At 40.4% G+C, this 27,815-nt stretch overlaps 1 protein-coding gene across 1 annotated transcript; it reads left to right on the forward strand.

Annotated features, from left to right (window-relative positions):
- Positions 1–10,440: 10,440 nt before the first annotated feature.
- Positions 10,441–10,796, forward strand: LOC101608094 (cyclin-dependent kinase 2-associated protein 1-like). The gene has a single exon (XM_045144232.1). It carries the CDS (start codon positions 10,441–10,443, stop codon positions 10,786–10,788), a length of 348 nt encoding a protein of 115 aa, XP_045000167.1. The 3' UTR covers positions 10,789–10,796.
- The last annotated feature ends 17,019 nt before the right edge of the window (positions 10,797–27,815 follow it).

Here is a 27,815-nt window from a genome sequence, read left to right on the forward strand (position 1 = left end):
ATGGTTGAACCCTCACCAGGCCCTTAGAGGGAATACCTGAGTCACAAGGCCCTGGAGAGGGTATGATGAAGACGGACCTTAATCTTCTACTGCCTCTCTCTCCCTCTTCCTCTAACTCTTTTATATTACTTATATTTTTTTCTTTCTCCTCTTCATGGGAACTTACTTGTAATTCCCAGTACCAGCAGGTGGCTATCATCCACAATGTGCTTTTGATCAGAGACCTACTAGGTTTCCTAAAAGAATGACAGATTTCTGTCAGAGTACTTGATGACCCACCAAAGGCTAGTGGTAAGACCCTACTGCTGAAGAGACCATGTGCTGTTGGCATGTAACATGGAGTGACATGGCTGGATGCTGGAAGAGAGTCAGTCCCCAGACAGTGTGTCTAGTGCCAGAAGGTGCTATGTGGGAAACTGGGGGAAAATGACAAATATCTGTCCAAGCAACTCATGGTCTACCCTAGTTAGCAGCATATTACCTGTTGTGATTCTCATACAAATGCCATAGTGGTACACAGCCATGGTGGGAAACCAGCTGCTCTTTATTTGGCTTACTGATCTGCTCAGTGGAACAGATCCTATAACTGGAGCTGGGAAACAAGTCAGAACGAGACCCCCAAATGAACATGTTCTCCATTATCAAGCTACCACCAACTGTGGGCTACAAAAGGGCCTACACCTATTAAATTCTCTCTAAAAAATAATGGTTATCCCATTTGTTGCTAACTTTACTCTCTGTTGGAGAATCTCCTTCTCTTTTTCAGATAGACACAGCTCCTAATGAGAGGACTACCCCATCATACCTCAGAAGGGCCCCAGCTAAAACTAAGAATAATTGTCAAAACAAGCAAGGGTGTTATTTTCTTGGTGAACCTGGTACCAGCACAAGGGTGAAGGAGAGAATAATCAACTCTTACCAAATTAGATATCCAGAGACACAGAGGCTCCCAAGACCTCATCACTGAAGCTGTCCTAAAGTGAACCCAACATAGCTGAGGGAAATTTGCAGAAGAGGGGACAGAAAGAATGTCAGAGCTACAAGTTGGGTCATGATACACAGAGACATTTCCTCCTACCCATAACTGAGGGCTAACCCCACAATGCACGATCCATATACCCCACCAAAGAGGGGCCAGGGGGAAGGGGTAGGACAGGGAGGAGGCTAACAATGGTGACAAGTTGACTATATTCACTGAGTACAAAACTAATTTAAAAAATGTTTCTGTGATTGACAATTAAAATGTATAATTAAAAATAAAAAATGCAGCGATAGTTAATAACTTACTGATGCCAAATTATTGAAATAGGGCTGGAGAGATTGCTTAGCAGTTAAAGCATTTGCTTACAGAGCCTGACAGTTTCAGTTCAATTTCCAACTACCAACATGGAGCCAGATACATAAAGTGATGCATATATCTAGAGTTCCTTTGCAAGGGGAGACGGCCATGACATGCCTTTTCTCTCTCTTCTTTCTCTTTTTCTCCTTGAAAATAAATAAATAAAAATTAAAAAATATACAAATATCAGGTCTGTTCTTATAGTATAAATCACTACTTTTTCAAAAGAAAAATCAAACCAAGAGGAGGAAAATTACTATCAGTTTGTGATCACAAGAAAAGATGATGTGAACCAAGAGAAAACAATGTTTAAGAAAAAAATGATGACAGCAGGATGGACTGCTGAGAAAATGAGGACTTAAAATGTTCTAGAAGTATGTTGATTTGAATTAGGTGTCCCTCATAAACGCATGTGTTCTAAATATTTTGTTCTCAGCTGTTGGCAATTTGGGAATTGGTGCTTGCTGGATGAAGTGTATTGTTGGGGGTGAGCTTAGGATTGATTGCAGCTCCACATTTGCCAATGTTTGGTTCATTCTCATGCTTCTGTGTTCCTCCTGCTGTGGCAGAGGTGATGTTCAGCCTCTGTTCATGCCATCCTTGCCCCTACCATCGTGGATCTTCCTCTTGAGACTGGAAGCAAAAATACTTTCCTCCAATGAGCTGCTTTTGGTCAGGTGTTTTGACCCAGCAACAAAGTAAGTTGGGAAGTGTACACCTCCTGCGATCTTCTTCTTAGGATAATGCTTTACTATTGACCTGTACTGCTATTATCTGTGTACAATCAAACAAACGCATGCATACATGTAAACACTTACACATTTATGTCCATTTTTCACATATGCATAAGAATAACGATACTAGTCATAGTAATAATAAACATAAAGTGTGGTGGTTTAAATGTAAAACGCACCCCATGGACACGTGTATTTAAATACTGCAACCCTCGTTGAGTTGATTACATTATATGCCAAGATTATACAACCTCTAGGAGGTAGATCCTTGCTGGAAGAAGTCTATCACCTTGGGTGGGTCTTGTGGTGTTACAGCCCAGTCCCCCTCACCTTCACTGCACACTTTCCACTTTTCTTTTTTCTTTTTTTTCTTTTTTTAATTTTTATTAACATTTTCCATGATTATAAAATATATCCCATGGTAATTCCCTCCCTCCACACCCCCACACTTTCCCATTTGAAATTCCATTCTCCATCATATTACCTCCCCATTACATTCATTGTACTTACATATATACAATATCAACCTATTAAGTATCCTCTTCCCTTCCTTTCTCTACCCTTTATGTCTCCTTTTTAACTTACTGGCCTCTGCCACGAAGTATTTTTATTCTCACGCAGAAGCCCAGTCATCTGTAGCTAGGATCCACATATGAGAGAGAACATGTGGCGCTTGGCTTTCTGGGCCTGGGTTACCTGACTTAGTATAATACTTTCCAGGTCCATCCATTTTTCTGCAAATTTCACAACTTCAGTTTTCTTTACTGCTGAGTAGAACTCCATTGTATAAATGTGCCACATCTTCATTATCCACTCATCTGTTGAGGGACATCTAGGCTGGTTCCATTTCCCAGCTATTATAAATTGAGCAGCAATAAACATGGTTGAGCACGTACTTCTAAGGAAATGAGATGAGTCCTTTGGATATATGCCTAGGAGTGCTATAGCTGGGTCATATGGTAGATCAATCTCTAGCTGCTTTAGGAACCTCCACACTGTTTTCCACAATGGCTGGACCAGATTGCATTCCCACCAGCAGTGCAGAAGGGTTCCTTTTTTTCCACATCCCCGCCAACATTTATGATCATTTGTTTTCATGATGGTGGCCAATCTGACAGGAGTGAGATGGAACCTCAATGTAGTTTTAATCTGCATTTCCCTGATGACTAGTGATGTAGAACATTTTTTTAGATGCTTATATGCCATTCATATTTCTTCCTTTGAGAACTCAATTTAGCTCCATAGACCATTTTTTGATTGGCTTGTTTGATTCCTTATTATTTAACTTTTTGAGTTCTTTGTATATCCTAGATATTAATCCTCTATCAGATATATAGCTGGCAAAGATTTTTTCCCATTCTGTAGGTTGCCTCTTTGCTTTTTTCACTGTGTCCTTTGCGGTGCAAAATCTTTGTAATTTCATTAGGTCCCAGTGGTTAATCTGTGGTTTTATTGCCTGAGCAATTGGGGTTGTATTCAGAAAGTCTTTGCCAAGACCAATATGTTGAAGGGTTTCCCCTACTTTTTCCTCTAGCAGTTTCAGAGTTTCCGGTCTGATGGTAAGGTCTTTAATCCATTTTGACTTAATTCTTGTGCATGGCAAGAGAGGAGAATCTATTTCATCCTTCTGCAGATATATATCCAGTTTTCAAAACACCATTTGCTGAAGAGGCTGTCTCTTCTCCAATGAGTATTTTTGGCATTTTTATCGAATATCAGGTGGCTATAGCTACTTGGGCTTACATCTGGGTCCTCTATTCTGTTCCACTGATCTACATGTCTGTTTTTGTGCCAGTACCATGCTGTTTTTGTTACTATGGCTCTGTAGTATAGGTTAAAATCAGGTATGGTGATACCACCAGCCTCTTTTTTGTTGCTCAGTATTATTTTAGATATTTGAGGTTTTTTGTGATTCCAAATGAATTTTTTGATTGTTTTTTCTATTTCCATGAAGAAAGCCTTTGGGATTTTGATAGGGATTGCATTAAATGTGTAGATTGCATTAGGTAAGATTGCCATTTTCACAATATTGATTCTTCCAATCCAGGAACAAGGGATGTTTCTCCACTTTCTAGTGTCTTCTGCAATTTCTCGCTTGAGTGTTTTAAAGTTCTCATTGTATAGATTCTTTACTTCCTTGGTTAGGTTTATTCCAAGGTACTTTATTTTTTTTTGATACAATTGTGAACGGGAGTGATTCTCTGATTTCATCCTCTGTGTGTTTGTTGTTAGCATATATGAAGACTACTGATTTCTGTGTATTTATTTTGTATCCTGCTACATTGCTGTAGGTTTTGATCAGCTCTAACAGCTTGCTAGTAGAGTCTTTAGGGTCCTTTATGTATAGAATCATGTCATCTGCAAATAATGATAACTTGATTTCTTCCTTTCCAATTTGTATCCCTTTTATGTGTGTCTCTTGCCTTATTGCTATTGCTAAGACTTCCAAAACTATATTAAATAAAAGTGGGGACAGTGGACACCCTTGTCTTGTTCCTGATTTTAGTGGAAAAGCTTCCAGTTTTTCCCCATTTAGTAATATGTTGGCTGTAGGCTTGTCATAAATAGCCTTTATTATACTGAGATATGTTCCTTCTATTCCCAGTCTCTGTGGGACTTTTATCATGAAGGGATGTTGGATTTTGTCAAATGCTTTCTCTGCATCTAATGAGATGATCATGTTATTTTTGTCCTTCAACCCGTTTATGTAATGTATTACATTTATAGATTTGCATATGTTGAACCATCCCTGCATCTCTGGGATAAAGCCTACTTGGTCAGGGTGAATGATCTTTTTGATATACTCTTGTATTCTGTTTGCCAAAATTTTGTTGAGAACTTTTGCATCTATGTTCATGAGGGAGATTGGTCTGTAATTTTCTTTTTTTGTTCTATCTTTGCCTGGTTTTGGTATCAGGGTGATGCTGGCCTCATAGAAGGAGTTTGGTAGAATTCCTTCTTTTTCTATTTCCTGGAAAAGCTTAAGAAGCAATGGTGTTAGCTCTTCCTTAAAAGTCTGGTAAAATTCAGCAGTGAATCCATCTGGGCCTGGGCTTTTTTTAGTTGGGAGATTATTGATAACTGTTCGGATCTCCATGTTTGTTATAGGTCTATTTAAGTGATTAATCTCATTTTGATTTAATTTAGGTAGGTCATATAGATCAAGGAAATCATCCATTTCTTTCAGATTTTCATACTTTGTGGAGTATATGCTTTTATAGTATGTCCCTATGATTTTTTGAATTTCTCTGGAATCTGTTGTGATGTTACCTTGTTCATCCCTGATTTTATTAATATGTGTCTCTTCTCTCTTTCTTTTGGTGAGATTTGCTAAGGGTTTATCAATCTTGTTTATCCTTTCAAAGAACCAACTCTTTGTTTCATTAATTCTTTGGATTGTTCTTTTTTTTTCTATTTCATTAATTTCTGCCCTAATCTTTATTATTTCTTCCTGTCTACTGATTTTTGGTTTGCCTTGTTCTTCTTTTTCCAAGGCTTTAAGGCGAAGCATTAGGTCGTTTACTTGCGACCTTTCTAATTTCTTAATATAGGCACTTAAGGCTATAAATTTACCTCTTAGAACTGCCTTCATTGTGTCCCAGAGATTTTGGTATGTTGTGTTCTCATTATCATTTGACTGTATAAATTTTTTGATTTCCTTTTTGATTTCTTCATTGACCCATTCATCATTTAGTAGTGTATTATTTAGTTTCCATGATTTTGTGTATGCTCTGAAGCCTTTCTTGCTACTGATTTGTAGTTTAATTCCATTGTGGTCAGATAGAATGCAAGGAATTATTTCAATTTTCCTGAATTTGTTAAGATTTGCTTTGTGTTCTAATATATGGTCTATTTTAGAGAATGTTTCATGTGCTGCTGAAAAGAATGTATATTCTGCAGCCTTTGGATGAAATGTCCTGTATATATCTGTTAAGTCCATTCCTTCTATGACCTCATTTAGTCCAGATGCCTCTCTGTTCATTTTTTCCCGGGATGACCTGTCAATTGATGAGAGTGGGGTGTTAAAGTCACCCACCACGACTGTGTTTGGTGTTATCTGTGACCTTAGTTCTAATAGTGTTTGTTTGATGAATTTGGGAGCCCCCATGTTAGGTACATATATGTTTAGGAATGTAATGTCCTCCTGTTGGAGTGTGCCCTTAATCAATATAAAGTGACCTTCCTTATCTTTCTTGACTAACGTCGGACTAAAGTCTACCCTGTCTGATATTAGGATAGCCACCCCTGCTTGTTTTCTAGGCCCATTTGCTTGAAACACCGTCTTCCAACCTTTCACCCTAAGATAATGTCTATCCTTTGTAGAAAGGTGAGTTTCTTGGAGACAACAAATTGTAGGATCCTGCTTTTTAACCCAGTCTGCAAATCTATGTCTTTTTGTTGGGGCATTGAGGCCGTTGATATTAAGAGATATTATTGAAAGGTGTGTATTTATGTTTGCCAGTTTTTTTTTTGTGTGTGTGTGTTTCTGGTTCTACCTGTACTCTCTTCTGTTAACTAGTATTTGAGTATTGCTTGTTTTTTTTAGGTTCCTTATATGTGTGCTTTTCCTTTTCTTCAGCATGGAGGATTCTATCAAGTATTTTCTGTAGAGCTGGTTTTGTCTTAAAATACTCCTTTAACCTGCTTTTGTCATGGAATGTCTTTATTTCTCCATCTATTTGAATGGATAACTTTGCAGGATAAAGTAACCTTCGTTGACAGTTGTTATCTTTCAGAACTTGGAATATATCACTCCAAGCCCTTCTGGCTTTAAAAGTTTGTGTTGAATAATCTGCTGTAATCCTGATGGGCTTGCTTTTGTAGGTAACTTGATTTTTCTCTCTAACTGCTTTCAATATTTTTTCTTTTGTGTGTGTGTTTGGAAGTTTGATTATAATATGGCGAGGAGAGGTTCTTTCTGGGTTTTGTCTGGCTGGGGTTCTAAAGGCTTCCTGTATCTGCATTGGCACCTCTTTCTCAATTTGGGGGAAATTTTCTTCTATGATTTTGTTGAAGACCCCTACTATGCCTTTGGATTGGAGTTCTTCTCCTTCTACTATGCCCTGAATTCTTATATTGGATCTTTTCATAGTGTCCCGAATATCTTGAAATTCCCACTCATACTTTTCTATAAGTTTGTCTTTCTCTTTGTTGGACTGTATTAGGTCTGCCACCTGGTCTTCTAGCTTAGTTATTCTGTCCTCTCCCTCATCCATCCTACTGGTGAGATTTTCTACATAGTTTTTTATTTCATTAACTGTGCTCTTCATTGCTAGTAATTCTGACTGGTTTTTCTTTATTATTTCTATTTCCTTATTTATGTCTTGTATTGCCTTCTTTATTTCATGAAATTGGTGTCCTGCATCTTCTTTGATTCCTTTGATTTCCTCTTTGATTTCTTCTTTGATTGTTTTCATGTGTTCTTTGGCCTCTTTGAACATATTTATAATCATTCTTTTGAACTCTTTCTCAGGCATTTCCTCTAACTCTTTCTCACTGGAGTACATTTCTGATGCATTAATACTTTTAGGTGGATTTATATCGTCTTGCTTTTTAGTGTTTCTTGTGTTATAATGTATATATTTTTGCATCTTGGATTAAGTTAATGCTTGGATTTTCTAGCTAGCTGTGTCTTCTTAGCTGTATCAATTGACTTGATGTAATATATTTTCAGGGTAGGACCTTAAGGTGTTAGGTGTGGCTCTTAAGACTCTCAGAGTATCTACAAAGATGTTATTAGGGGTTTAGTTTCCCTGCTATAGGAGTATTCAAGTAGGCTGAGTGGAATAAAACACAGGTAGATTCTAAAATTTAACTAAACACTGTACACATTTAATCAAAAACAGCCCCGAGTATGTATGCAAGAGTAGTTATTATAACGACCAGATCCTCTATCAACAAAAAGGTTAAGATTTCTGGTCTGTTGAGGGATCCAAGTCAGCTTGTGACCAAGTGAGACCCTTCCCTGGTGCAATCCCAGTTATCTTGGATGATTTTGGTCTCAGTCAAGTTGCTGCCTGGGTTGTCCGGCTGCTGTTCTGATTTCTGGAGCTGGGCACTTGCTTTTCCTGTGGGGCAAACCGAGCCTGGCAAGTGTGGCCCTGCAGATCAGCCCCCCTGCTGCTGGAACTGCTGCTGCTCAAGCTGCCCCTACTGGGCTGTAGCCACTGCTGCTGAAGGTGTTGCTGCTGGACCCACCGCTGCTGCTGCCTCTGCTGCTGCTGTAGCTGCCACTGCTGGAGCCACCACTGCTGCTGCAGCTGCTGCTGCTGTGTCCACTGCCGCTGCTCCCTCTGAAGATGCTGCTGCTGAGTCTGCCGCTGCTGCCACTCCTGGGTCTGCTGCTGCTGGGGCCACTGTTACCGGTGCTGGAGCTGCTGATGTTGCTGCCAAACTCTGCTCCTGCTTGGGTCCCGCTGTTGGCGTGGCTGGGTCCCGGGCTGCTGTTCTGTTCGTCGGAGCTGGGCTCAGGCGTTGGGGGAGGGGAGGGAGCTGCAGCTGCTCTGGTTTGCTCGCTGCTCCAAGCGTTCTTCTACCTCGCGGTCTGCTCCTCCGTTCCTCGCTGCCGCTCTCCCCTCATGTTTCCTGAGTTGCGGAGAGCACGGTGTGAGGGGAAGCGCCCGCACCTGGCTTTTCCTGCGGCTGGAGCCGAGCCTGGTGGCTTTCTGGTGCGCTACGGCCGCGGCGGTTGGCGGAACTGCCAGAGCCGCTTTTCCCGCCTGTGCAGGCTCTGGATGCTCTGGAACTCTTCTACTTCTCCACTGCCACTTCAATTTCCTATACACCTCACTTTTTAGTAAAAGTGTGTATTTTGCTGAGTTTTTTTGGTCTTTTTTCCCCCCTAGGCTGCTTTTGCGTGGTACCTACGCTGCCATCTTAACCGGAAGACTTTCCACTTTTCTACCTGGTGGTGTGATGATCTAATATCAGCTGTCTGCTCCTGCCATGATAGACTTCCTCTCAATTTGTAAACCCAAAATAAACCTTTTCCTACCTTAATTGCAGATCACCCATGAATACATACTGAGACTGAGGTAGGTGAGCATAGGGAATAGTTTAGCAACTCAGGATACTGATTGGTTTGAGCAGTAAACACTCACTTGTCAATTTACCTGGAAATCTTCAGACAACATGGGACCCCCTAACACACATTTGCATCAGGCTGCATATATGCCCTGTTACTCTCCTCATGACCATTTGCTGCTCTTATTATGGTCAGAGTTTTTCAAATATGCTCTTAGATATATGCAGGAGACAGGGACCATCTGGCCTGGACTGGTTTGAGTATATGCACAGGAAGGCAAACCATGTCTTATACTAGAATTCTCTATTTACTATCTCATGTCTATGCATAAATGGGCATGCATGTGATTAAAGTCATATACATCACAGACATGGACATGTTCAATGAGGAAAAGCTTATATAACTCAAATCTGTTGGTCAAAATAGAAAACCACCCAAATACATCCTTTGAAACCTACCTCTCCTTCTTGTGAACTTTAAAGACATTTCAGGCAGTAGGAAAAGACCCTTAAGTACTTTCCCTCTTAGGTGGCCCACTGCCTCTCTTGGTAGTATGTTAAAACTTACATGATCACTTTGCTTTTAATAGTTTCTTGCCACTGCTGTGTTTTTTCCAATCCTTTGAATAAGACACTAAGAACTTTGAAACACCTGTACAGTGACCAATAGTAGCAAGACCTTGTTTAAAAAAACCCAAACAAACAATTTTGAGGCATGGTGGCTTTCAGTATCCTGGGAGCACAAGCATTACTGTTACTTGGGCATCTACCTTGGGTATCGTGAGACCCTTTGTCAAAAAAAAAAAATAAAATAAAATAAACAAAACCAACCAACCAACGAACAAAACATACAAAAGCAATGAAAAAGAAAGCATATAACAAAGCAGAACACACTTTAATGTCCTCTGGTTATTTGTTTGTTTCTTTTGTCCACTCAACAGCTGTTTGTTCTTCAGACCCACATTGTTTCTGTCTGATGACACTTCACTCATTTTCAGTTGTAACACTCATTCACCTGTTGATGGTATTTGGAATGCTTCCAAGTGTCCTTTGCTAATATTTGGATTGTTTCCAGTTGTCAGTCGTTGATATCTAGATTGTTTCCAGCTTGGGATTTTGGGAGCAATTCTTTCCTGAACTCAAACACATACACATCTACGTTTGCATATCATCTGGTGAGTATGTACAGGAATTACTCAGATCTCTGAGTAGTGACTTGAAAGTAATTCCCAGGCCATATTTGCCGGTGCGGCCCGCCGCGCCGCCGCCCGTCCTCGCCGCCGCCGCCCTCGCTGCCTGGCCCGTCTGCGCCCGGCGCGCCCGCCGCTCCCGCCGCTCGGGGGGATGCCTTACAAGCCGAACTTGACCGCGCACCTGCCCGCCGCCGCCCTCAACGCCGCAGGAAGTGTCCACTCGCCTTCCCCTAGCATGGCGACATCCTCCCAGTACCGTCAGCCGTTGAGTGACTATGGGCCACCATCGTTAGGCTATACCCAGGGAACCGGGAACAGCCAGGTGCCTCAGAGCAAATATGCCAAGCTGCTAGCCATCATTGAAGAAAAGGGAAAGGAGATCAGACCCACATATGCAGGGAGCAAGAGTGCCATGGAGCCGCTCAAACGAGGCATCCTGCACGCCCCAGGGCTGGTTCGGGAGTGCTTGGCTGAGACAGAACGCAATGCCAGATCCTAGTCTCTTTAGATCTCAAGGTCCTGTCTTTCTACAAGATGGGAGGTTACAGTTCATCTCTCCTGTTGAGACAAAACTTTGTTTTCAAAATGGTAACCGTTTAGTTTTTTCTACCATGGTTCACTAAGCTCTATACCTACACCCTCAAAGATTGGGAAAAGATTTTGCAGTAAAATTTGCATTTTAAGTCGTTAGGATGACCCAAGTTTTTAAAAATTTTATTATTTTTAGCATTGAATTAAAGATGCATGTGACATTACTTTACAGCAAACTGTCCTAAAGCCAGTGTCTCCCTTTAACCTTCTTTTGAGCACATTTGCATCACCTGAATTGGTCTGCTCCTTTTCATAAGCTCGTCTGACTCTGAGGACTGGTAGTGCACACTGACAGCGCTTCACTCCTAGCTGGCTCACCTGCCACACCGCAGATCCCGCTCAACAGAGCTTTGCTTAAGCATTTGCATGACTGAGTGCTTTGAAGTCCATCTTAAAGATGCGCAAGTTATAAATACGAAGAAAGAGCAATCTACCAAACCTAACATGCACCCTGAACATTTTCATACTAAGAGTGTAGATTTCAGTTCTATGTTTATTGTAAGTTGATCAAAACATCTGGAAGAAAAGTGACTAAAATTGTTTGCATCTTTGTATGTATTTATTACTTGATGGAATAAAGCTTATTTTCATTAAAAAAAAAAAAAGAAAGCAATTCCCAATCCATGTAGCAGATGTATTTACAGTCAAATTCACAATATATTCAAGGGGTGTCTAGATGCTCACAAGTGTCATTTCCTTTGGGGTTCCAAGAAACTCATTTTCCTCAGCTTTATTTTCAAGTAGGATGGGATCAGGCCAGAAAAATGTGAATGGAAGTATGGGAGCCCATTTCATACCTAGCCGTGTAGCATTCCAGGTAATCTTTCAGACTTGGTTCTCTGAGACAGCAGGGTTGTTTGCAGGCAGGACTTGGATTTTGAATCATTATTTGGATGAGAAACACCTAGAGCACACACACCAAGACTAGAGGCTTTTACATGAGACCTTTACTGTGTTAAACTGCAGTCATTAGCATGATCTATCAGGTACAAATGATAATGCCAAATTGCTTTCTAAATGATGCTATCACCTGCTGCTTATAAGAATTTTGCTGAATTATAGCCTCAATAGCACTTGTTATTTTAAGCCTTCTCAATTTTTGTACACCAGCTGAGTAAAGTATAAAGGCTTCTTCTGGTGGCTGTCTGCATAGACGGAGCATGTCTCCATGTTACTCCCACAATCTTGGTTCTTTTCTGCATGCAAAACCAGTACCATGTGGGTAACACTGCCAAGCTCTTTTGGTAACTGAAGATGGAGCCTGACCCATTGGACCATAGTTGGAATGGCTTCCATATGCCTTCCAGAATGACCCTGAGAAAAGGCTTTCCTAAGTTTTTGCTTGTTTTTACTTTCTTTCTTTCTTTCTTTCTTTTTTAATTGTTTGATTTAAAAAAAAATAATTTATTTATGAGCGAGAGAGAGAAAGGGAGAGAGAGGGAGAGAGAAAGAATGGCCATACCAGGGCCTCTAGCCACTGTAAACAAACTCTAGACACATGTACTACCTTGGGGATCTGACTTATGTGGGTCCTGGGGAATTGAACATGGGTCCATTGGCTTCGCAGGTAAGTGTCTTAACCACTGAGCAATCTCTCCAGCCCATGATTTTTGTGTTTTGAGGTAGGGTCGCATTCTAGCTCAGGCTGACATGGAATTTACTATGCAATCTCAAGGTATCCTCAAACTCATGGTGATCCTCCTACCTCTGCTTCCAAAGTGCTAGGATTAAAGGTGTGCATCACCACGCCCAGATTTTTACTTTCTTAATAACTGTGATGGATTGAATATTTACATGACTTCTTGTGTGAAATATTTATCAGTGCTTCTAACCTTTTATTTTTTTTATTTAGCTTCTTACTAATTTGTATGAATTCTCTCAAAATTGTTAATATTAATCCTCTGTGGATTGCAAATATGGTAAAGCATCAGGGTGTGTCATAAGCATGCATGGGTAACTGATTTCAGCAAATTTGACTTTCAGCCATTCTTACCACTTTCAGCCCCATCCCTATGCCCTGCCTCGGAGCTGCTTGGATTTTCTATTCCTTTTCTTCCCTAGGGTTTTTGTGTTTTAGAAACACTTAGTTGTTATTAGCTGAGGAGATTTAGATTTCTCCTTCCTTTAGTCTGGTCATTTACTTGTGAGCCACAAATTTGATTTATAGCTCTTAAATTGTTTTTTTTTAAATGTTTTATTTCAAATTTTCTTTGGGTGGCTTTATATATTTGCATCCCTTCATTGATAATTTGTAATTTAGTAGTGTCTTTGTGAAAAAGTGAAAATGGTACATCACCATTTTATTTAATTTAAGAACAAGTTGCTTATGCTTTTTACTTAAAATGAAAAAAAAAAGAAATTATTTTTGATGCCTAGAGATCAATATTATATTTGCTTACTTTCTGTTTTTTTGTTTATGCTTCTTAGGATACCTAATGTTATCATTTAATTTATTCACATAGATCACTTAGTATATGCATCTACATATATTAGTATATGATTTAATTATAAGCATCTAGTTTATATGCAAACATATGCATACTGGGAATGCTAGTTAATCTTATAAATTTGATGGTATTGAGAATCACCAGGGAAACAATCTTGACATAGCTGACAGATTCTAGATTAGGTTAAATGAGGTGTGAAGACCCACCCTCGATGTGTGTGGAACTAGTGCCCCAGGCGTCATCAAAAGCAGTGAGTTGAGCACCAGCATTTATTACCCTCTGCTTTTGGATTTAGTGTGACCAGCTGTTTCATGCTCCTGTTTCTGTCTATGCCTTCCTGATAGGGTAGACTATATCCTTTTGAACTAACTGTGAGCCAAAATAAACCCTTCCTCCCTAAGTTGCTTCTTTTCAGGGATTTTTTTCACAGGAACAAAGATGGTAAATCACACATAAATTTAGTGCCAGAACTGGGATCATTGCTGTGATAAGTGTGGCTATGTGGTTTTGGTGCTGGTTTTCAGGAGTAATATGGAATTGTTTGAAACCAAGGGCTAGAAAGCCCTACAGTTTTGTAAACAGAGTGTAATAGGCCATTTTTGTGGGAATTTATAAGATCAGAAGGCCAGAGAGATGTGAACTGTGAAGGCCAGTTCATGAGGTTTCAGAGGAGACCAAGAACTCTATCATAAACTGGGCTAAAGACCAGTAGTGTGGTATTCTGGAAGACTCTGGGACTATTCTGTCCATGTCCTGGAGCCTGAGTGAGGCTAAATTCTAATGTAACCGACTAAGCTGCATGGTGGGGAAGTCTCAAGGCAATATAGCATTCGGGTGTGTCAGCCACTCATCACTACTCTTTCTAATGTTTATAGTAACAAAGAGCATGTGGGAAGAAAGGTATGTAAATCTGCAGTTTGATGAATAAAAGATCAATGACAAGTTTGGAGGTACAGATAAAGTGGCCAAGAAGGCATCTGTAATTGTGAATGAGTTTAGCACCAGCGCAGGGAAACTTACTGCTCTGTATTAGGAAGATAGGAAAGATACCCTCTCATTTGGATTGAGAGCCTAGCCTGAGAGTTTCCTCATTTGAAAACAACTGCCTAGAAAAGTATTCCCCCAAGGGTCCCCCTGAAAGGCAAAACAGTGACTGATGCAACTGTGGTCCAAGGGGGAGGGTTTCTAATTCCAGTTGTCAGTGAAACTTGACAGTATTATTCACATGGTCCTGGTTATGTGGGTATGAAAGTTGTAAGATTTGTGGTGGGCGGTCACTCAGTCTTGCTTGTCTGTTTCAATGAACCACTGAGGTCAGGTTGTTTGTCTGTTATAGTTTCCTTCACATTATTTGGACAAACACTTGACCAGAATCAGCTCACGAGAGGAAAGGTTTATTCCAGGCTTACAGATTCCAGGGGAAACTTCATCATGGTAGAAGAAGCTGTCTCTCTCCATCTTACATCCATGTCACAGAGATAACAGTAGCCAGACCTCAAGCTGGTGCTGAGTATACCTTAGGGCTGGACTCTAGACCTGTCCCCAGTAACACATCTCTCCCAGCAGGGTGTAGCCTCTAGAGACCAAGTAGAAAGCTTAGTCAAACATACATGAGGATATGGGGCTACTTAAATTCAAACCACCACAATGTGAGAACAATTGTAATTCCTACAAGTAGGCCCGGTCAGGCCACTATGTGAAACAGTGAACTTGAAGTGTAACTTGTAATGGGGATCATAGGATACTGGAGATGTCATGACCATGATATAGCTGTAGAGGAAAACATCAACTGCAGAGTGAAGCAGGCTTAAGAAAGAGGCTATGAGCGCAACAGAACAAACAGCTGGAGAACTGGGCATACTCAAGCCATTTGTGACCAAGATGGTTGTGTCACAAGTCCCAGAGGCCAAGTCTTCATTATTCCTGACTGTGATTGGATGCTTCATGATCCTACTCTTATGCCTTCCCTGTCATGATGGGCTGCATCTCTTTGAACTGGAAGCAGAAGTAAACCCTTCCTCCTGTAAGTGGCTTCTGATCAGGTTTGGTCACGTTAAGGACAGTGATACACTGGGGCACAAATACGCATGAACAGAATGTTTGGAAGACCACTTCAGTAACATAGAATGTGCTTCATTGCTTAATTATTTCTTCCTCAGTCTCAAGTTTAGAATAACAATAATTTCTTTTTCTCTTTGGTTTATAATAAATACAGAATGCTGTCAGGAAAAAATATAAGCTCATATCACTGAGAACTTAGCCATTTCCCTGGGATAATATCTAGGACGTGGGTGGATACTGACACCGGTGCAGTGTCTGCTGGCATGAGGGACATGAGTATTGTTGTGGAGTTTAGCTCTTGAGGCTGTGGCAGTGGTAAGGAGTTTAGGCTTCACTGTAGAAGGTAAGGACTTTAATCAATAGACAACTGGTGATGTGCCTTATCCTGTTCTGGTTTGGAAAACAGATTGTTACCCAGGAGGGACATGGTGTCTGGCTTATGTTGTAATGGAAAGAGGTATGATGAACAGAGCTTCTGATTGATAATGAAGATGGCCTGGCAGGAGAAATAATAGTGTCCACAAGATGAGGAAACAGATCTTGGAAGGGCTGGGGACATGGTTCAGTAAACAAAACACTTGCCTTGCAAGTATGAGGATTTGCTTTTGTGTTGCCAAAACCCATGAAAAGCCAGACCCAGTAGCATGAGTGTCTGTAATATTTGTATGTTTATGTCAAGATGGGAGGTTGAGACATGGCGAGCTGCTAAAAGTTAGTGTGGGCCAGATAACCTGGTGTATACAGCGACATCAGTGACAGACCCTGCCTCAAACAAGGTGGAAGACATGGGCCAACATCCTTGGTTCTCATCTGATCTCCACGTGCAGCGCTGTGGGGCACACTCCTGCACTCACACACAAACGTGAACAGTACACACACACACACACACACACACACACACACACACACGAGGGTTTTGGTGGTAGTCTGGAAAAATCACTGGAATTACAATAAGGTCCAATTCAAGATGTGACAAGGGTGAGTAAGAGCAAGGCAGATGCCCATCCAGGACCAGATGGCACGGAGGCATCCAGGCGGTCATTAGGAGCCAGCATCTGGAACTTCTCTCAGCAGAAAATAAGGACACAGCCAGGAGAGTGGACACTCCGTTAGGAGGCAGGAGCATGGTAGAAAACATGGATGCTGGCTCCCAGAGAATGCGGTTCTTCAAGGAGTCATCAAGGACAAAACTCTCCAAGACAGGGATGGGAATCTGATGCTGTGAAGTAACTGTTTACACTACCTGTTCATGGCAAAGCTTTGAAATTAAATAAAGACCAAGTGCTGGCAAGTGTGTTTTCTCCCATCTATCCCTTCTGCATAGGTCTGATGCTGAGTTATGGCATGTCTGTCTATTGTTTCTCTTTCTCTGGAAGCTTAGGCTTCCCATCATTTGGAATCTAACTCCAGATTCCTTTAGCTCCTAGCTGCAAACAGCAGAAACCAGAGGCCCAGGCCTCTCATGCAAGGCTCATCTGCGCTCTCCTAAGATCGTTGGGTCTTCTCTTCATGATAGCTGCCTATGTGCTTTTACAATGCAATGCTAAAGAATCAGTTTTACCTTTAGGGGGATTCTTTCAGATGAATGGGTCTGGTTTGTGAGTGTTTTGAATTAGAGGCTTGGAACAAGATTACAACTCATGAGAATGTGCTTTGCTTTGCCAGGTGGATCCTATGCATATGTCTTCCTTGGTAACCTTACTGAGTGTTGTAGTCAATCACCCAACCAGGAGCAACTTGCGGGAAATGAGGGTTTATTTGGGCTTACAAGCTCTAGGGGAAGCTCCATAATGGCCGGGAAAACAATGGCATGAGAAGAGGGTGGACATCACCCTCTGGACAACATAAGATAGACAATAGTAACATGAGAGTGTGGCAGACATTGGCAAGGGGACACTGGCTATAACACCCATAAGCCCACCCCCAACAATACACTACCTCCAGGAGGTGTTAATTCCCAAATACCCATTATCTGGGAACCTAGAATTCAGAACACCTATGTTTATGGGGGACACCTGAATCAAACCACCATATTCTGCCCCTGGCCCCCATAAACTGATAATCATACATGATGCAATATGCAATGCATTTAGTTTAACTTTAAAAGTCCCCATAGTCTTTATCAGTCCTAATGATGTTCAAACATCCCCATAATCCAAGGTCTTTTAACTGAGCCATAATACCAATTCAATCTAAAAAGTCTGCTCAGTGACAAGCCTCTAAGTCCAATAATTCTAACAAACAGTGATTATCTGGAATCCCAATTCCACCTCTCCAGCTAGGCTACACACAGTACTTGAAAACTTTATTCAGAGCTGGCAGCTCTCCTTGGTAGCTATCTTGTGGTCCTGGCATCTCCACTGGGTCTCCACTACAACCCATGGTTCATCCCCACAATTCCATTGGGTCTCCATTCAGGCATCCAGCAAATCTGCTTCACACTCCCCATGGCTATTTCCAGAAGACAAGACTGTTTTGCAAACTCAATGACCCTCTCCTACATTTCTTATACTCCACAATATCAGGTGGACTACCAACTTGTTAATCCAGTAGGGAATAAAGCAAATTTTGAAAAACAGGACACTCCTTGAGTACTCAGGCTCCTTCAAAAAACTTCATTCTTTTTGTTGTCTCAATAAAGATCAACTGGCTAAATCTTGATGGCTGTGGTCTCTCATACAGTTATAGCTGCACAGGTAGCACTTTGGGCCCAAAGATTTGTTTCTATGCCATATCCCTTTGCATACACCAGTCCATTTCTACACACTGAAAACCTGCACAAGTTCTCAGGACATTGGCATAACAGCAAGCCTCTCACACAAACTGTTTCTAGCCCAGTCCAAGCAAAGCTCTTTCTCACCCTCACAAGCCAAACCTAACAGTCTATAGTTATTACTGCATTCAGGTCTTTTAACTCTGACCAGAATAGTCCATCAAGCTGTACTTACAGCACTGCAAGGTGTCTCTTAGGCCAAGGTTTCAAATCTTTTCACATTCCTCTTGAAAAATCAGCTCCAAAAGGCCAAAGCTACACAGTCAGGTGTCTAGCAGCAAGCCAACCCTTGTCACCAACTTTACTGTTGTAGTCAGGTCACATTGCTGGTAGAAATCACCCAACCAAGAGCAGCTTGTAGGAAAAAAAAAAAAAAGAGGGTTTACTTTGGCTTACAGACTTGAATGGAAGCTCCATGATGGCAGGAAAAACAATTGCATGAACAATGGATGGATATCACCCCCTGGCCAACACAAGTTGAACAAAGCAACATGAGAGTGTGCCAAACACTAGCAAGGGTACACTGGTTATAATACTCATATAACTGCCCCCAACAATGCCTCCAGGAGGTGTTAATTCTCAAATTCCCATCAGCTGGGAACCCAGCATTCAGAATACCTCAGTTTATGAGGGACACCTGAATCAAACCACCACATGAGTATGTCTTGTAGGAAATGGAGATATGACCTGACAGGACTAGCAAGTGTCTTTGCCTCTGAATAAAGTATAATTTAAGAGCATCTCTATGTATCTTGGCTTGTAACAATTGTCTCAATCACACAACAGGTTCAACTCCAGGCTGTGGCTCTTCATAAGCTTGGCTTACATATATAACTTTTACTGTTCAAATTTACTATGCTACTCAGAGCTATAAATTATCTGTAAAATGATAATCAGAATGACTAGTTGTTATTATTTTTGTTGCAAATACCCTTAAACTGTGATAGTAATGTTAAGGGATATGCTCTAGATTCTGAGTGTGCATGAGTGAGGCCTCACATGGTGTTTTAGATTAGACACATTTAGAAGTTTTATTTCAGTGAAGCCTTTCCTGGTAAAATACCAGAAAAACAATATAAAAATTAAGGTCTGATGTGTACTGGACTTTGTTTTCATCTATTTCTCAAGTATTTGGAAACCTCTAGTGTCAGTACAAAGTAGAAAAGCAGAACAAATTACTTTTGTTTTAAGTTTAGGTCAATTATAGATTAACTTATTGATAAAGATTTATACAAATTATTTTCTGAACATTGTTTTATTACCTCATGCAGTTTAGTTATCTAAACCATGTTTCACAAACTTTAACATCTGTACAAACCCAAAGGTTCAGGTTTTAGATAAGCAAAGATGGCTCTGTAATAAAACAATTTGACAGTAAGGGAGACCTTATCTCTCTACACAGAACTATAATACAGATAATCTGAATGGGGAATAAAAGAACCCTGTCAGACTATTTTTTTAACAAACAGATGTCTCTATTTCTTTAATTAAAAAATAAAGTTACTATTATGTTTTGAAGAACCTGGAGCCAAAATATCTGGGTGTTCTCTCTACCTTTTATACAAAGAAGATGCAGCAAATCAGAATGTAAATAAGCCATTTTCTCTCCAAGTAATTTGCTTTGTGGTTTATCTCTAATTAAGGCTGTCACCTTTTACATGACAAATCTTGCATCTGATTATATCTTTTCTCTGCCTAGGAGGTGTGTAGTATCATCACCATCTCCTCCATCAATGATCCAATCACCATCTGTATCTATTATCTACTGCTACTGAACAGGTTACATCAGCAGTTAGGGGCTTCAAACAACAATATAATATTAATTATATTTTATCATTTCTGAATAAACACTTTGGAAAACAATAAGGTACCTCTGGGGCTTTTGTTAGATTACAGTTAAGATGGGTATTGGGCTATACTCCTGTTCAAACTTGATCAGGGCTGTAATAACCCATTTCTACAGGGGAGTATGCAATGAATGCAAGTTGGTATTGGAGATCAGCGTTTCTCACATGCCTACCATGTTGTCCTCTCCATACAGTTTCTGACTGTCTCCTTGGACAAGGAGGAAGCTGTACTATCTTTCCTATCATAACCTTAGAATTCACCAATACTTTGTTCCTCTTGAACATATGGGTTAGCCTTGCTCAGTGTAGGGATCTATATTAGCACAGGGATGCCATCTTGGAGACTATCTCCCACCTCTTCATGTACTTTCAAATGAATGAGTGCCTTAAGCAATGAGAAATATACAATGAGGAAAAGGGTCTCTAGACAGACTTTCTTCAGAGGAAAGATCTTATTTTTCACTCCTGACATTTCATTCTGTGGTTTTTAGTTAGAAGGAGGCAACAATAATTTCTATCTAATCTTAATGTCAATTAACATGGTAATTACAAGACAGTAGCTAGTTTTACATGAGAATTGATGATAACTACTTCCTGTTTTAATTGGAATATAAATGAGACTATGTAATAGGAACCCAAACATTTCCTAAAAGGGAAGAAAAACAAAACATGAAAAATTATCAAAGTCATTTGTAAGCTGATAATGAGTTAACACATCCATCCTACATGTCTACATGTCAAGCGAGCAGCTTCTGGCAACACTCAATACTGGTGGTGTTGGCAAGGATGACAAAGAGAATGCTGGCTTGGTGTGGGCTCCAAGATGCTGCTGAGATGTGTGCTGAAACCCAGCCTTCTCCAGCAGTGGTACACGTGTGCTAAAGAGAATAAGGCAAGTGCCTCTCCTCCAGGACTGCGTTCTCCAGAAAGAGTGACTCAAAGCAAAAGAAAGAGCAGTGATGCTCTTTAGTAAAACACTCCAGATGTCTGTATAGTGGAGCATGTTACTCTTGTTTTCCCTTTGCATTGGTGATCCACAGACTTCTAGAGCAGTTCACTAGAGGCCACACCTTTTGTGTGGAGCCTATCTTTTCAAATACAAGAATTCTGAGGAATTTAGGAGCAGCAGCTCTCTGAGAGTATGTGGCAGAGATATTTATCCTATCTATTCCCCTGGGGATGTGGCCCTCAGAAACAACAATAGCTTTTCTCTGTTATAAAAACCCATTAAAGGGGTTGTAGAGATGGTTTAGTGTTTAAGGCACTTGACTGCAAAACCTAAGGACCCAGATTCAGTTCCCCAGTTCCCACATAAAGCCAGTTGCACAAGATGGAACATGAATCTGGAGTTTGTTTACAGTAGCTGGAAGCCCTTGTGTGTCCATTCTTTCTATCTGCCTCTTTCTTTCTCTCTTTCTCAAATAAATACATTAATTTTTTAAAAAAAAGCATTAAAGATAATTTGTAGCAGGAAAACATGTGAGAACTAGACTGAAAATAAAATACCCTAGGAAGTTGGTTTCTGAAACCTAACTAGTTCCAATCAGGAAATGTAGCTGAGTCATTGAGCTGGATGTGAGAGGGGAGACAGGCTCTCAAAAGATTGTGGAGGTGTTGTGATGATACTGTCTCTCCTGCTTTTGGTCATTTCTAAGCTAGAAGTACTAGGCAACTAAGAAAGAAAGGCACCTGAAGTAAGGTATGATGATTAGAGATGTCACAATTATAAAATGTGACATATATACTAATTAGATACAGTCTCTCATAGAGTATTCCCTGGCATCTGAGGAAGTATGAAAATTGATGGACCCCTCTCCTGCACTAGTGAAATCATATAATGATAAAGGTTCATAGTAACATGTCTGGGTAATGTCCTAGCAATGTCTGCTCAGAGAGCACAAGCCTCAGACACCATCTCTCAGCTGTGTTTACTTCCTGGTCATGGACCCTAGACCACCTCCACTTCCCTGAGACATGGCTTGGCCAGAATGAATTTGAGGGAGACATCACCCACCTCTCCTCTCTCTCTCTTCTTTTCTCAGCCCCATCTTCTGTGGCTTTCATTTGTAGGTTCTGGGGATATCATTTTGTTGGAAAATTTGCCTTAGTAATTAGGGATTTACTTGCTTAATGAATTTCAAAGACAAAAGTGGAGGGTTGTGAAACCAGTGTTGTGATAATTTTATGTATTCTCTCCTCCATTTAGATTCTTGAATTAATAAGGTTCAAAAGTGACTACTTGTAGTACCGAATAAGCCAATGCCTGAAAAGCCCACATGGGGCTCTTGAACAAACCTCAGTTATAGAGTAAGAATCAAAATTGCTGAATTTTACTCTTGAGTTTCTCTTACAGCTGCTGTAACAAACTCTGCTTTTTCACATGAAATTCCTTCCTTGTGCAATGACTTTGGAACTCAGAGTGATGTAGTCTGATGGTATGGATACATGGCCTTTAGGGTCATCTTTGGTGTCAATGTTGAGGAGAAAGAAAGTAGAAAGCAGGGAAATTGGAAGGCCATATCCAAGTTTTGTGAGTCTGCCCTAAATAAGGAGAACCTGTTACTGCTGTCCCCATTTCATCAGTCAAAACTGAACTCCTTGGCAATACTTAAGTGGGAGAAAACCTGAGTCATGTAGTGGCTACCAGTTCCAAATAACAACTCTATATTATTATGACAGAGGACTGAATAGAAAGGTCTGGCATAACCCACAGACTTCTAGCCCACAAGGGCAAGAAACTTTGACTTTGTCATTGAATTTCTTTAACAACAAATTCCTTAGGCTTTATCTTTGGAGCTTCATGGAAATGTTATAATTGGACTGTTTTTTAATTCAACTCTAGTGCTTTTCTTTGTAAAGGATTTTAAATGATCAAAGTATCTTCCTGTCATCCCTAAATCTTATTACAGAAGCTTCAATGAATTATATTAGATAATTTGTCTGAATGTAACTGGAGGTGGGAAAAACGAATTAAAAATACATTTTCAGGCTGGAGAGATGGCTAAGTGGTCAAGGTACATTCTTGCAAAGCCTAAGGCCCAGGACAGATTCCCTAGTACCCATGTAAGCCAGCTTCACAAGGTAGTGCATGCATTAGAGTTCATTTGCAGTGGCTAGAGGCCCTGGCATGCCCATTCTCTCTTGCTCCTTCTATCTGTCCACACATATATATACATATATATATATATATATATATATATATATATATATATATATATATATATATATATATATATCTTGTGTGTAGAATATTTTGGAGTTTATGCACTGAAGTGATTGTTAAAATTATTTTAGGACCTGTTGGAGAGGATATAAACTCAAACAGTGGCTGATACTGGTGTAAAGTCTCTTCCAAAGGGAATATCTCATTCCTGGTTGGAGTTACATTCCTTAAATGTATATATGTATGTCTATGCCCATAGACTAATGTCATTTTTTTCCTTTGGTTATACAACCTTCTCTGCAGATGGAGATAATTGTTAGAAGTGACACTGGAGTGCTCTATGCTAAATGAGACATGTATATTGTCCTTTCAGGCTCAGGGAACAATGTGGAAGCAAGGGTAGAAAGAATGTAAGAAACATAGGGTGGGGAGAAGTGCTGCAGTATGCCATCATTAAAGTAGAACATGGCCATTGCATTCATGACTTCATAGTGACTGTCATAACCTGAGTAAGAACCACATAATCCTGGCCCATCACCATTATATCAGTGATAGTGGAGTGCATATTGTCCCTATTCCTCTCCAAGGAGCTATAGGTAGTTAACAATGGCTGTACGAGTGGGAGACATTTCATGAAGTGGGATAGTTACCGGTAGGACTCACATGGTCTCATAAGTACTACCCTACCTGTGTCCATGCTGACAACTCTAATCAAACACACAAGGAACAGAAGTAACATCAAAGTAGAAAAGGGCCTAATTAGGAAGAAAAAGGGGTTCAGTGGAAGTGGGCTGAAGGGAAGAAAGAACAAGAGAAGATACTGGGAGGGAGTTATGTTCAAAATAAAAGACTCCAAATGTCACTACCTTAAGAATATGTTGGGATCATGGACACCCTTTCTCAAGCCGGTGGGAGCAGTATGGCTGGACCCACAGAGCTCTTATTCCATCACATTGTATGTGAGGGACCATGGTCTTGAGCATCCTCAATCTTGGTGTGAAACTGCAAATAGAGAGCCTTCTCACCTGGGCCATTTGGTAAGATGTATGGACAGCAGGCACCTGCATTTTGAAGACAGAAACTTCAATCTTGGGGCATCATCAGGCTTTCTTGGTTGTTCAATTCAGCTACATCCTCCTGCCTAATGTTCACTGTTAATGGATCTGGCATTATTTCCTTATGCTGACACCGCATGTCTGTATGTTGATTGGTTAGAACCCAGATGCTGTTATATTTTGATTCATCAAACTATAACTATGAACTGGATTTGAATCCTGGCTGTCCTGTCTGCTATCTGTGAAGTACTGGGAAACATGTTTGCTCTCAACAAGCCTTAGCTTGTTACCCAGAGGTAATAATTGACCTTTTATAGTATTGCTGTGAGAACTCAATATGATAATGGCTGTGCAATGCTTGGTACAACAAATGGCACATTATAAGGATTCAGTAATTATATCTATTATCTTTATGACTCACTTTTCCAGAATAATCTTAAATTATGTGTACTGTGATTTTGAATATTGTGATTAATCATTGTTTACCTATTCTCCTGGGTATTAGTGGAGATATGTTAGTTTAGGTTCATTCACGCTGCTCTAACAAAGTAATAAGAATTTTAAAATATTTTCTATTTACTTTTTTATAATTTCATACATGTGTATACTGATTTTTGAGCATATTCACCCTGCTATTATTTTCTCTTACCTCCACTGCCTCCTGCGGAACGCCTTCTTCTTCCCGGGTAGTCCCTCCTAACTTCATGTACATTGTTTCCTTTTGTGTGACCCATTGAGTTTTGTTAGGGTTGTTTATATGAGCATGGATAAAGGCATGAACAATATACCAGTGGCTATACCATAGGAAAGCATGTTTCTCCTGAACTCAGCAACCACTAACTGACAATAGCTCTTCAGAGAGGGGTGAGGCATCATGGTGCCCTCCCCAGCCCATGATTGATAAGATTATTTTTTTTTAATTTTTTATTTTTTGAGAATGACAGACATAGAGAGAAAGACAGATAGAGGGAGAGAGAGAGAATGGGTGCGCCAGGGCTTCCAGCCTCTGCAAACGAACTCCAGACGCACGCGCCTCCTTGTGCATCTGGCTAACGTGGGACCTGGGGAAGCAAGCCTCGAACCGGGGTCCTTAGGCTTCACAGGCAAGCGCTTAACCGCTAAGCCATCTCTCCAGCCCTTGATAAGATTTTGTACAGGTCTTGTATAGATAACTAGAGCTGCACTGTGTTCACGAGAACCACAGAAGGCAGCATTTCACAGCACTCCTCCCCGTCCTTCTTTCCACCTCCTCTTCCACTGTGTTCCCTGAACCTTGAAGAGTTTTATAGAGATGTCCCATTTAGGGATGAGCACTCCACAGTCACTTCTCTGCATTTTCACCAGGTGTGAGTCTCTGCATCAACCACATGCCCACTGCACGAAAGAGGCTTCTCCAATCAAGGCTGAGAGCAGCACTCGTCTATGGGTATAAACATGAATATTTAGAAGGCTGGCTTCGAATCCAATCCAGTCAGAAAGTGGTTGCTTTTTCCCATAGCAGTCGTGTTGCGATTACACCAGCGGGTATGTCTGGACTCGTGGGTTAGTTGTGGCGCACATAAGATCCATAGCCAAGTAAGACTAATGATGACCTTTCCCCCCTCTGTACCTGCATAGCACCTTTGGGCGTATGAAAGCCAGCCAGCTGGGAGGAAGCCTCTATCTCAGTGTCAGCTTGATTTTTCTATGTCTTCCACCCTGGACACAGAATTTCAGGTCGTTAGCAATAGAGTTCTACCACCTAGTTATGTTGGACAACCAAAGGCAGTGTAATAGTGCATTACTTTGAAGATCCCTGGGCCTTCCTGAACTAACAACGTATATGGAGATGCCCCACTGCTGACACTAGGATTTTCCTTTAATGACTTAATGACTTTGTGAGCAGCATTATCCACTCATGCAGGGTACTTCCTTCCAAACTCTTATTTCTTTTCCCTCCTCCTCCTCCTTCTTCTTTTAAATTATATTTTAAAATTAGACTCCAAAATAGCATATTTATGCAGTGCTTATTCACTTACCCTTGGGTTTTGGTTAGTTCTCCTCCAATTTTCTCCCAAACACCTTTCCTCCCTTGCCTATTTAAACCTTTCCACTCCCAGTACTCCCTTCCTCTGCTGTTGTATCAAATGTGTTCCACTGGAAACAACATAAATCAGGTCCTCACAGTACTAGAGGCTGAGAAATCTGGGATCAAGGCACTGGCAGGAGAGATGTCTGAGGGAAGCTTGTTCTTCATAGGTGGCACAAGTTAGGTGTGGTTACAAGGCTGACAGGGCAGACAAATGAAAAGAGAACAGTGCTATACTCTCACATGGAGAAGAGTAGAAGACCTTAATAGGACCCCAGGCACAAATTTGTTAAGGAAGGGCCATTTTGACTTAATCAGTTCCTTAAAGGGCTTACCTCTTAGTACCTTCACAGTGGGGATTAAGTCTGAACACTAGTTTAAGAGAGATTTCAGAAGAAAGCACACATAATGACCAACACCTGGATTATCTACATCTTGGAAATGTGGGACGAAAAGGAATGGGTAGAGATTTGAGTAAAATCTTCCTGTATGAATCAAAACTGCTCTACTATGTTCAACATTTTATTTCACAGTCTGAAATTTGTATCTTGAGTGAAGACATATTTTTCTAATACCAAAGATAATGAATACCTGGATAGAGCTGGGTGGTAGAGTTAAGTCAAATGAAATTTATATATTGATCATTGACACAGGATGACTGTTATATAAGCCACCTCTAGGTTCCTCCTTGGCATTCTTCAAATGTTTTGTACAGATCTCTGAGACTGGGTATTTTCTTTTTTTGTTGCCCACTTTTATCTTATTCTTTGCTTTTATAAAACTTTGCTTTCTTATGTAACATTTATACACAAGAACTAATCTCATTAATTAACTTAAACTCCAAGATTTATATCAAATAATGATTTTATTTAAGATTGTATAGGTATTGTGGTGAAAGATTCAAAGGTGTGCAGCCTGTGGACCCATTCTTCCTAACATGCATAATGTGCCTGGGAGGAAAATGACCATGTGCTAGACTTTAATGTGGAAGTCAGGCACCATGTTTGGTCTGGAAAATAACAGGAACAGATAAACATGCTGTCTTCTGCCATGGAGTGAATGTGGACAATAATATTTTGGGTCTGAATGGGAGACTTTTGGTGATAGCAGAGGGAACAATGAAAATTGAGAACAAATGTGGGTGACAGGAAATAGTCCTCAAGGAAGTGGTGACTGAGATGTGATGAAAAGAATGAGCAGAAAATAGGTGAAGAGTAGGTATCAAAATATTTGAGACAGAGTCCTGGGCAAATTCCTTATATTGGAAGAGACGCTGCCTCCATCAAGGGACAGGAGCAAAGTGACTGAAAAAGTTTTAGGTAGGATGGACTTGAAAATTTAAATATGGATGTTTCATGTTTGTACACGTTGCTAAGGATTTTGGTCTTTGTCTTTAGAAAAATGGGAAATATTTAAAGTGGAGCAGGTAGTGAATGTGGAATTGGTGACTTATTAAACTCATTCTGTCTGCAACATGAAATTTACTCAGGAAAGCTACCAGCAAGGATGCAAATATTCATT

This window comes from Jaculus jaculus, chromosome 2, assembly GCF_020740685.1.
Source record: "Jaculus jaculus isolate mJacJac1 chromosome 2, mJacJac1.mat.Y.cur, whole genome shotgun sequence".
Classification (NCBI taxonomy): Eukaryota; Metazoa; Chordata; class Mammalia; order Rodentia; family Dipodidae; genus Jaculus; species Jaculus jaculus.